At 44.9% G+C, this 12,171-nt stretch overlaps 1 protein-coding gene across 3 annotated transcripts in view; it reads left to right on the top strand.

Moving 5' to 3' along the window:
- Window positions 1–8,898, top strand: part of LOC121576524 (mitofusin-1) — a 33,762-nt gene extending 24,864 nt beyond the window's left edge. For all 3 annotated transcript variants that reach the window (XM_041889729.1, XM_041889728.1, XM_041889730.1), the window contains exons 15-18: window positions 4,151–4,318; window positions 4,624–4,820; window positions 7,754–7,888; window positions 8,264–8,898. In XM_041889729.1, the coding sequence (XP_041745663.1) occupies window positions 4,151–4,318; window positions 4,624–4,820; window positions 7,754–7,888; window positions 8,264–8,333 (570 nt within the window). In that variant the 3' untranslated portion in view covers window positions 8,334–8,898. The remainder of the gene's footprint in view (window positions 1–4,150; window positions 4,319–4,623; window positions 4,821–7,753; window positions 7,889–8,263) is intronic.
- The last annotated feature ends 3,273 nt before the right edge of the window (window positions 8,899–12,171 follow it).

Here is a 12,171-nt window from a genome sequence, read left to right as displayed (position 1 = left end):
GTGTCCTTTTTATACAGGTAACGAGCTGAGATTAGGAGCACACTCGTAACAAACTGAGATTAGGAGCACTCCCTTTAAGAGTGTGCTCCTAATCTCAGTTTGTTACCTGTATAAAAGACACCTGTCCACAGAAGCAATCAATCAATCAGATTCCAAACTCTCCACCATGGCCAAGACGAAAGAGCTCTCCAAGGATGTCAGGGACAAGATTGTAGACCTACACAAGGCTGGAATTGGCTACAAGACCATCGCCAAGCAGCTTGGTGAGAAGGTGACAACAGTTGGTGCGATTATTCGCAAATGAAAGAAACACAAAAGAACGGTCAATCTCCCTCGGCCTGGGGCTCCATGCAAGATCTCACCTCGTGGAGTTGCAATGATCATGAGAACGGTGAGGAATCAGCCCAGAACTACACGGGAGGATCTGGTCAATGATCTCAAGGCAGCTGGGACCATAGTCACCAAGAAAACAATTGGTAACACACTACGCTGTGAAGGACTGAAATCCTGCAGCGCCCGCAAGGTCCCCCTGCTCAAGAAAGCACATATACAGGCCCGTCTGAAGTTTGCCAATGAACATCTGAATGATTCAGAGGAGAACTTGGTGAAAGTCTTGTGGTCAGATGAGACCAAAATCAAGCTCTTTGGCATCAACTCAACTCGCCGTCTTTGGAGGAGGAGGAATGCTGCCTATGACCCCAAGAACACCATCCCCACCGTCAAACATGGAGGTGGAAACATTATGCTTTGGGGGTGTTTTTCTGCTAAGGGGACAGGACAACTTCACCGCATCAAAGGGATGATGGACGGGGCCATGTACCGTCAAATCTTGGGTGAGAACCTCCTTCCCTCAGCCAGGGCATTGACAATGGGTTGTGGATGGGTATTCCAGCATGACAATGATCCAAAACACACGGCCAAGGCAACAAAGGAGTGGCTCAAGAAGAGGCACATTAAGGTCCTGGAGTGGCCTAGCCAGTCTCCAGACCTTAATCCCATAGAAAATCTGTGGAGGGAGCTGAAGGTTCGAGTTGCCAAACGTCAGCCTCGAAACCTTAATGACTTGGAGAAGATCTGCAAAGAGGAGTGGGACAAAATCCCTCCTGAGATGTGTGCAAACCTGGTGGCAACTACAAGAAACGTCTGACCTCTGTGATTGCCAACAAGGGTTTTTCCACCAAGTACTAAGTCATGTTTTGCAGAGGGGTCAAATACTTATTTCCCTCATTAAAATGCAAATCAATTTATAACATTTTTGACATGCGTTTTTCTGGATATTTTTGTTGTTATTCTGTCTCTCACTGTTCAAACAAACCTACCATTAAAATTATAGACTGATCATGTCTTTGTCAGTGGGCAAACGTACAAAATCAGCAGGGAATCAAATACTTTTTTCCCTCAATGTACGACCCCAGAGATCGGTGTTCAATCAATGCGTCTACCTCTCTCACTGTCTTTTCCATCTGTGTCCACCTCTGTTTCCATGTTGTCTAATTTAAGCATCAAAACCCAAGGCTGAGGAACATTCATTAGTCATTGGTGAGGATTGGTGGTGTTCTGGGTGTTGTATAGATACAGTTGAAGTCGGAAGTTTACATGCACCTTAGCCAAATACATTTAAACTCAGTTTTTCACAATTCCTGACATTTAATCCTAGTAAAAATTCCCTGTTTTAGGCCAGTTAGGATCACCACTTTACTATTATTCTGACATTTCACATTCTTAAAATAGAGAGATTTATTTATTTCAGCTTTTATTTCTTTCATCACATTCCCATGTGTAGTTCCAAACCGTAGTCTGTCTTTTATGGCGGTTTTGGAGCAGTGGCTTCTTCCTTGCTGAGCGGCCTTTCAGGTTATGTCGATATAGGACTAATTTTACGTGGATATAGATACTTTTTTGTACCTGTTTCCTCCAGCATCTTCACAAGGTCCTTTGCTGTTGTTCTGGGATTGATTTGCACTTTTCGCACCAAAGTACGTTAATCTCTAGGAGACAGAACGCGTCTCCTTCCTGAGCGGTATGAAGGCTGCGTGGACCCATGGTGTTTATACTTGCGTACTATTGTTTGTACAGATGAACGTGGTACCTTCAGGCGTTTGGAAATTGCTCCCAAGGATGAACCAGACTTGTGGAGGTCTACAATTTTTTTTCTGAGGTCTTGGCTTATTTCCCCATGATGTCAAGCAAAGACGCACTGACTTTGAAGATAGGCCTTGAAATACATCCACAGGTACACCTCCAATTGACTCAAATAATGTCAATTAGCCTATCAGAAGCTTTTAAAGCCATGACATCATTTTCTGGAATTTTCCAAGCTGTTTATAGGCACAGTCAACTTAGTTTATGTAAACTTCTGACCCACTGGAATTGTGATACAGTGAATTATAAGTGAAATAATCTGTCTGTAAACAATTGTTGGAAAAATTACTTGTCATGCACAAAGTAGATGTCCTAACCGACTTGCCAAAACGATAGTTTGTTAACTAGAAATGTGTGGAGTGAGTTTTAATGACTCCAACCTAAGTGTATGTAAACTTCCGACTTCAACTGTACGTAGTAGATATGTTTTAACATGACTGGAATAGATATGTAGTATATGTGGACACCTGCTCGTCGAACATCTCATTCCAAAATCATGGGCATTAATATGAAGTTGGTCCCCCCTTTGCTGCTATAACAGCCTCCACTCTTCTGGGAAGGCTTTCCACTAGATGTTGGAACATTGCTGTGTGGGACGTGCTTCCATTCAGCCACAAGAGTATTAGTGAGGTCGGGTACTGATGTTGGGCGATTAGGCCTGGCTTGCAGTCGGCATTTCCAATTAATTCCACAATTGTTCGATGGGGTTGAGGTCAGGGCTCTGTGTAGGCCAGTCAAGTTCTTCCACACCGATCTCGACAAACCATTTCCGTGTGGACCTCGCTTTGTGCACGGGGGCATTGTCATGCTGAAACAGGAAATGGCTTTCCCCAAACTGTTACCACAAAGTTGGAAGCACAGAATCGTCTCAAATGTCATTGTATGCTATAGTGTCAAGATTTCCCTTCACTGGAACTAAGGGAACTAGCCCGAACCATGAAAAACAGCCGCATACCATTATTCCTCCTCCACCAATCTTTAGTTGGCACTATGCATTAGGGCAGGTAGCGTTCTCCTGGCATCTGCCAAACCCAGATTCGTCTGTCAGACTGCCAGATGGTGAAGCGTGATTCATCACTCCAGACAACGCCTTTCCACTGCTCCAGAGTCCAATGGCAGCGAGCTTTACACCACTCCAGCAGACGCTTGGCATTGTGCATGGTGATCTTAGGCTTGTGTGGGGCTGCTGGCCATGGAAACCCATTTCATGAAGCTCCCGACAAACCGTTATTGTGCTGACGTTGCTTCCAGAGGCAGTTTGGAACACTGTAGTGAGGACAGACGATTTTTACGCTTCAGCTCTCGGCGGTCCCGTTCGGTGAGCTTGCGTGGCCTACCACTTCGCGGCTGAGCCGTTGTTGCACCTAGACGTTTTCACTTTTACAATAACAGCACTTACAGTTGACCGGGCAGCTCTAGCAGGGCAGAAATATAATGAACTGACTTGTTGGGAAGGTGGCATCCTATGACGGTGCCACGTTGAATGTCACTGAGCTCTTCAGTAAGGCCATTCTACTGCAAATGTTTGCCTATGGAGATTGCATGGCTGTGTGCTCGATTTTATACACCTGTCAGCAACGGGTGTAGCTGAAATAGCAGAGTCCACTAATTTGAAGGGGTGTCCAAATACATTTGTGTGTGTGTGTGTGTGTATATATAGTGTATGTTTTAACATGACTAGAATAGATCCATAGTAGATATGTTTTAACATGTAATGAATGATATAGAATGGACATGGCATCGATACCACTTCAAAATATCAACCAAATGTTTCGTACTCCTTATGTTCCATTCATATTCTGCCCATTCATAACTGATATGGTCCGTTTGACCGGTGAAACAATAGATCGGTTTGGATGCCAGGTTATCATTAGTGGTTTTTTTATTCAAATGAACTGGTAGTTAATTTCCTACATCGTCCCAATAACAGCCCATGTTTTGTTTGTATGTATGTATGTAATCTCACCACACTCAGTAACCCTGTGTCCGTCTCTCCTGTCCCATTTAGATGACGCGCTCCCTGTCCACCACGCCATCTAACGGCCCCTCCAGTGTTGCGGTGGCCCAGCCCCAGGAAGCCGCGCTTTCCCAGGAGGACCTGATGATGTCCGTGGCCACCAACCTGGCCTCCCTCGCCTCCCGCACATCCATTAGCATGGTCATCGTCGGAGGAGTGGTCAGTGGTAGTCGTACTGCACCCGCCCCTCCTTCAAGTCACCAATCTGGCAACCTGTTTACCATTATACAGGGCTCGTATCACCAGGGCTTTATACATACAGTACATGTCAATACATTAGTTTTTTCCCCACATAAATACAACTGTGTTTTGCAACAATGTAGATGGGCGCTGCTCTCCCAACTTCCCTCGAATGTTTTGGAAACTATTGTATAACAACCCACCCTCCCAGATTAGGCCTGTCACCCCATAGAGGTACACTGCTCAAACTATAACCCACCTCCTCTCCCGTGTCTGTCCCCTAGGTGTGGCGGACGGTGGGCTGGCGGCTCATAGCCCTGTCGGCCTCCATGTACGGCCTGCTCTACCTGTGGGAGAAGCTCACGTGGACCACCAAGGCCAAGGAGCGCGCCCTCAAGCGCCAGTTTGTGGACTACGCCACCGAGAAGCTGCAGCTGATTGTAAGCTTCACCAGTGCCAACTGCAGCCACCAGGTCCAGCAGTAAGTACATGCTGCAGCTCTGGGAATAAGGATACGCTTAAAAGGGGATGTTTCTATTGTAGACCGCTTTTGAGGTATGAAAATGTCTGACAAATCAAAATAAAATAAAATTTTATTAGCCACATGCGCCGAATACAACAGGTGCAGACATTACAGTGAAATGCTTACAGCCCTTAACCAACAGTGCATTTATTTTTAACAAAAAAGTACAAATAAAACAACAACAAAAAAAGTGTTGAGAAAAAAAGTAAAATAAAGTAACAGTAGGGAGGCTATATATACAGGGGGGGGGTACCGGTGCAGAGTCAATGTGCGGGGGCACCGGCTAGTGAGGTAGTTGAAGTAATATGTACATGTGGGCAGAGTTAAAGTGACTATGCATAAATAATTAACAGAGTAGCAGCAGCGTAAAATGATGGGGTGGGGGGCAGTGCAAATAGTCCGGGTAGCCATGATTAGCTGTTCAGGAGTCTTATGGCTTGGGGGTAGAAGCTGTTGAGAAGTCTTTTGGACCTAGACTTGGCACTCCGGTACCGCTTGCCGTGCGGTAGCAGAGAGAACAGTCTATGACTAGGGTGGCTGGAGTCTTTGACAATTTTGAGGGCTTTCCTCTGACACCGCCTGGTATAGAGGTCCTGGATGGCAGGAAGCTTGGCCCCAGTGTTGTACTGGGCCGTACGCACTACCCTCTGTAGTGCCTTGCGGTCGGAGGCCAAGCAGTTGCCATACCAGGCGGTGATGCAACCAGTCAGGATGCTCTCGATGGTGCAGCTGTAGAATCTTTTGAGGATCTGAGGACCCATGCCAAATCTTTTCAGTCTCCTGAGGGGGAATAGGCTTTGTCGTGCCCTCTTCACGACTGTCTTGGTGTGTTTGGACCATGATAGTTCGTTGGTGATGTGGACACCAAGGAACTTGAAGCTCTAAACCTGTTCTACTACAGCCCCGTCGATGAGAATGGGGGCGTGCTCAGTCCTCTTTTTTTTCCTGTAGTCCACAATCATCTCCTTTGTCTTGGTCACGTTGAGGGAGAGGTTGTTGTCCTGGCACCACACGGCCAGGTCTCTGACCTCCTCCCTATAGGCTGTCTCATCGTTGTCGGTGATCAGGCCTACCACTGTTGTGTCGTCGGCAAACTTAATGATGGTGTTGGAGTCGTGCCTGGCCATGCAGTCATGGGTGAACAGGGAGTACAGGAGGGGACTGAGCACGCACCCCTGAGGGGCCCCCCGTGTTGAGGATCAGTGTGGCAGATGTGTTGTTACCTACCCTTACCACTAGGGGCGGCCCGTCAGGAAGTCCAGGATCCAGTTGCAGAGGGAGGTGTTTAGTCCCAGGATCCTTAGCTTAGTGATGAGCTTTGAGGGCACTATGGTGTTGAATGCTGAGCTGTAGTCAATGAATAGCATTCTCACGTAGGTGTTCCTCTTGTCCAGGTGGGAAAGGGCAGTGTGGAGTGCAATAGAGATTGCATCATCTGTGGATCTGTTGGGGCGGTATGCAAATTGGAGTGGGTCTAGGGTTTCTGGGATAATGCTGTTGATGTGAGCCATGACCAGCCTTTCAAAGCACTTCATGGCTACAGACGTCAGTGCTACGGGTCGGTAGTCATTTAGGCAGGTTATCTTAGAGTCCTTGGGCACGGGGACTATGGTGGTCTGCTTGATGTTGGTATTACAGACTCAGTCAGGGACATGTTGAAAATGTCAGTGAAGACACTTGCCAGTTGGTCAGCACATGCTCGGAGTACACGTCCTGGTAATCCGTCTGTGAATGTTGACCTGCTTAAAAGTCTTACTCACATCGGCTACGGAGAGCGTGATCACATAGTCATCCGGAACAGCTGGTGCTCTCATGCATGCTTCAGTGTTGCTTGCCTCGAAGCGAGCATAGAAGTGGTTTAGCTCGTCTGGAAGTCTTGTGTCACTGGGCAGCTCGCGGCTGTGCTTCCCTTTGTAGTCTAATAGTTTTCAAGCCCTGCCACATCCGACGAGCGTCAGAGCCAGTGTAGTACGATTCAATCTTAGTCCTGTATTGACTCTTTGCCTGTTTGATGGTTCGTCGGAGGGCATAGCGGGATTTCTTATAAGCGTCCGGGTTAGAGTCCCGCTCCTTGAAAGCGGCAGCTCTACCCTTTAGCTCAGTGCGGATGTTTCCTGTAATCCATGGCTTCTGGTTGGGGTATGTACGTACGGTCACTGTGGGGACGACATCATCGATGCACTTATTGATGAAGCCAGTGACTGATGTGGCGTACTCCTCAATGCTATCTGAAGAATCCCGGAACATGTTCCAGTCTGTGCTAGCAAAACAGTCCTGTAGCTTAGCATCTGTGTCATCTGACCACTTTTTTATTAACCGAGTCACTGGTGCTTCCTGCTTTAGTTTTTGCTTATAAGCAGGAATCAGGAGGATAGAGTTATGGTCAGATTTGCCAAATGGAGGGCGAGGGAGAGCTTTGTATGCGTCTCTGTGTGTGGAGTAAAGGTGGTCTAGAGTTTTTTTTTTTCCTCTGGTTGCACATTTAACATGCTGGTAGAAATTAGGTAGAACGGATTTAAGTTTCCCTGCATTAAAGTCCCCGGCCACTAGGAGCGCTGCATCTGGATGAGCGTTTTCCTGTTGATTTATGGCCTTATACAGCTCATTCAGTGCAATCTTAATGACAGTCAATATTCCTGTGTCATCTGTCGAGTAGATCCTGTTTTGTGCATTCTGACAAATCTGCAGGCCTCAATCCCAGTACAGTAACTCATAGTTGAGCCTCGTATGTAGAGGTTTCTGAAGACACTTCCTTTATGAACCGATTCACTACTGATGTATTGTATGGGGCTGAATCTGCTGATAGACAAATCTACGTCCTGCCCCCTCCTTTTCTGTGAAGTGGGTAATAAAATAAGTGATAAAAATGCTTTTATCTTTGCGTTGCCCAGGGAGATGGCCACGACCTTTGCCCGGCTGTGTCAGCAGGTTGACCTGACGAAGAGGGAGCTGGAGGGAGAGATCAGCCGACTGACGGCCAAGGTCCAGACTCTGGAGACAGTCCAGTCCCGCTCCAAGACCCTCCGGTCAGTCTAGCTGCCTCCTGGGTCCGGTATTGCCCCCCCTCCTGGGTCCGGTATTGCCCCCCCTGCATAGCTCTGTTGTAATTTAGTCCCCAATGGTTTCCATTTAACATTTTGATGCCCGTGGCGCTTTGGTAAGTCTTTGTTTTGCCTAGAAAAGAATGTCACATTTTGTAATTTTTTCACCATTGGTTGTATTGAGGGTTAAAGGTCAGAGTTGTACCCTTTTGAACTGCATGTGTAGTTATTTTGTTTCTCTTCTGTTGAACAGCATTCATTTATCAGTAGGCATTTTCACCTCCAGTATAATTGGTTCTACAACAATATTGTACAAATAGGTGTGGTCTGTGTGTAACCGCTTTTTCTCCATGGTTTCAGGCACAAAGCCACAGAGTTGGAGAGGCAGTTGGGGACTTTTACAGACCAATATCTGAATCCCCATCATTGATGGACTGGGCCTCTCTGGCTTCCCTGGAGCCTCAGTTCTGGCATTGACTCGCCATGCCTGTACTCCCTTCCCCTCTCCACTCCACTCGGAGAAAATATGTCCACCCTTGATAGTATTCCTCCCAGAATTTCCCCACCTCCAAACAGATGTTTCTCCAAGAGATTTGCGGAAGTGTACAGTCTTCCACGCACTTTATAGAATGACTTTGTTGAACTAACAGGAAGTTTGTTCTCTGCGAACACAACTACCTGTAACACAATACAAACTGTGTAACTGTGTGAATCGGACATGTGAATACTGTTCTGAAGGTCGGGACATAAAGCCTTGGTTGTGATTGGAGGTTGGGTTGACGCTACTGCTCTTAACTGTGAATATGCCTTTCACTAACTCCTGAGGTAAATGGGTGTGTGAGTGTTTAGACACATGTAGGCATGTGATTTTCATTCAGAGCTGAATTTGTTCTGGTTGACCCTTGGCACTGGTACCCCAAAATAAATACACACACACACAGCATTCAGAAAGTGTTCAGACCCCTTGACTTTTTCCACATTTTGTTACGTTACAGCCTTATTGTAAAATTGATTAACTTGTTTCCTCCCCCCATCAATCTACACACAATACCCCATAATGACAAAGCAAAAACAGGTTTTTAGACATTTTAGCAAATAATTAAAAATATTATGAAATATAATAGAAATAAAATAGAAATCACATTTACATAAGTATTCAGATCTTTTACTTAGTACTTTGTTGAAGCAGCTTTGGCAGCGATTACAGCCTTGAGTCTTATTGGGTATGACGCTACAAGCTTGGCACACCTATATTTGGGGAGTTTCTCCCATTCTTCTCTGCAGATCCTCTCAAGCTCTGTCAGGTTGGATGGGGAGTGTCGCTGCACAGCTATATTCAGGTCTCTCCAGAGATGTTCGATTGGGTTCAAGTATGGCTGGGCCACTCAAGGCTCTGGCTGGGCCACTCAAGGACATTCAGAGATGTGTCCCGAAGCCATTCCTGCATTGTCTTGTCTGTGTGCTTAGGGTCGTTGTCCTGTTGGAAGCTGAACCTTCGCCCCCAGTCTGAGATCCTGAGCGCTCTGGAGCAGGTTTTCATCAAGGATCTCTCTGTACTTTGCTATGTTCATCTTTCCCTCGATCCTGACCAGTCTCCCAGTCCCTGCCGTTGAAAAACATCCCCACAGCATGATGCTGCCACTACCATGCTTCACCGTCGAGATGGTGCCATGTTTCCGCCAGATGTGATGCTTGGCATTGAGGCCAAAGAGTTCAATCTTGGTTTCATCAGACTAGAGAATTTTGTTTCTCATGGTCTGAATCCTTTAGGTGCCTTTTGGTAAACTCCAAGCGGGCTGTCATGTGCCTTTTACTGAGGAGTGGCTTCCGTCTGGCCACTCTACCATAAAGGTCTGATTGGTGGAGTGCTGCTGAGATGGTTGTCCTTCTGGAAGGTTCTCTCATCTCCACAGAGGAACTCTGGAGCTCTGTCAGTGACCATCAGGTTCTTGGTCACCTCCCAGACCAAGGCCCTTCTCCCCCGATTGCTCAGTTTGGCCGAGTGGCCAGCTCTAGGAAGAGTCTTGGTGGTTCCAAACTTCTTCCATTTAAACATGGAGGCCACTGTGTTCTTGGGGACCTTCAATGCTGCAGAAATGTATTGATACCCTTCCCCAGATCTGTGCCTCGACACAATCCTGTCTCTGAGCTCAACGGACAATTCCTTCGACCTCATGGCTTGGTTTTTTCTCTGACATGCACTGTCAACTGTGGGACCTTATATAGACAGGTGTGTGTCTTTCCAATCAATTGAATTTACCACAGATGGACTCCAATCAAGTTGTAGAAACATCAAGGATGATCAATGGAAACAGGATGCACCTGAGATCAATTTCGAGTGTCATAGTCTGAATACTTATGTAAATAAGGTATTTCTGTTTTATTTTTAATAAATGTGCAACATTTTCTCAACCTGTTTTTGCTTTGTCATTATGGGGGTATTGCGTGTGTATATTGATGAAAAATATTTATTTAATCCATTTTAGAAAAAGGCTGTAACGTAACAATGTGGAAAACGTTAAGAGGTCTGAATACTTAACGAATGCACTGTATGTATTTTTTGTTGTTGTGAAGGACCTGCTTAAATTCAGAAGAAATCCATTTGACTGAAAGAAGATGCTATTGTTCTCTTCAGAAGCAACATTCTTAGTCTCAACTACTGACAAAGCATGTCTGACCGAGGAAATACAGTGTAGATATTATTTTAACTAGATGCATTTTATAGTTCCTTTGCTGTTTGTACTAATTAGACCCCTCATGAGAATACATTTGAACAATCTCCACTTTGTTAAAAAAAAAAATGGTTTCCTTTCTTGATTAACAAATTTAAATACATCTGATTTACCAGAATTTATTAAAAGAACATGTAATTGATTCTCTAGATGCTTTTTTTTTTTTTTTTCAAGAATAGCATGTTGTAGAATCTCTAATGGACTCACATTCCTACAAGTGGAAAGGGGATGTAACAGTTGCTCAAAAAAGAGAAGCTTTTACTGAACGGTAGATGGTCAGCATTCAAGCAACTATGTTTGAAAAGGCATTTGTTAACAAATTTATAGCGGTTTTGTTGTTGATATAATAGACTTCAACACGGAAATCCATGGTTAAAAGCTTTTTTTTATTGGTTACAATATCAACTCCTGACAAAAAAAAAAATAACAATCTGGTGTGAAAAGACTATATAAAAACAATTCTTCCATAACAAGTGATTATAATTTCACACAATATCACTGTCAGTAATCATGGCACCACGTCCCTGGGTTTCACTGGCTTAAAACAAACAAATAACGACGAATCCATGAAGCCTGTCCGAATAGATCCAACAGCCAAAAGGCAGTGCATTCATTTGTGTTTGTGGTGATCACTAAATGTAATGCTAATTATCGAAAGGAGAACTGGGGTACAATTTCAACGTCTGTTTGTTTTTCTCGATGTGCGCTCCTCCGTTTTCAGAACTTTGTCCAAACTCTGACGACGTTAAAGGGCGAACCTCTAAAAATACTACTTTGACGCCTGGATAATATTCCACCTCAATCCCCAAGGCAAGACCGTCCACATGTCAACACAATGCATGCCGCTTCGCTTCTTTAATTTTGCTTTTTTTAATGACTTTGAATATGTATGTCAAGGAGACTTAAAAAAAAAACATTACACACTGTGTTCGTTGCCGCCTGAGGCTCAGCATCCCATCAGGTAGAGCACTCGCTGTCACGACTGCTCTTACAAAATAGTTGTTTCATATGATGAATACAACTATTGAAGACTGTAAGGAAATACAATGACATGGTCAAATACAGGGAGGTTGATCACCTTCGACTACTGAAGCCTACAAACCATTGGTCCCAGCTAACTAACATGATCAGTGGGACTGCACAGGCACATTTCAATGTGGTCACTATTTCAGGTTAAACCCTTTTAATACTGGTGCATCTTATAGAGCGCTGTGGTCAAGCCTCCGATTATCAGTGTTATAGGACATCCTTTTTTGGCCATTAAGGGCTATGGTGCTCTGTTGTCACAGGTGATGTCTGAGCTGAGGAATCAACACAACCCATTTTGCTTTCAGGAGTTGGGGATAGTTTCACTGGCAGCCATGTTGGTGTAAAATGACCAAACTTCATCCAGCCATTTTGTTATGTCTTTCCTGTCTTAAAAGGGACACATTTCTCATTGGATCTTCATCATTCACAATGGGATTAGATTAATTTAATTTGGGGAAAACAAAGTGTTTTAATAACATTGAAGGAATATCCATATGTTCTCTTTTA

Source organism: Coregonus clupeaformis, chromosome 11 (assembly GCF_020615455.1).
Source record: "Coregonus clupeaformis isolate EN_2021a chromosome 11, ASM2061545v1, whole genome shotgun sequence".
NCBI classification, from domain to species: domain Eukaryota; kingdom Metazoa; phylum Chordata; class Actinopteri; order Salmoniformes; family Salmonidae; genus Coregonus; species Coregonus clupeaformis.
The sequence above is the reverse complement of the archived record's forward strand: the minus strand, read 5'-3'. Positions and strand labels throughout refer to the sequence as shown.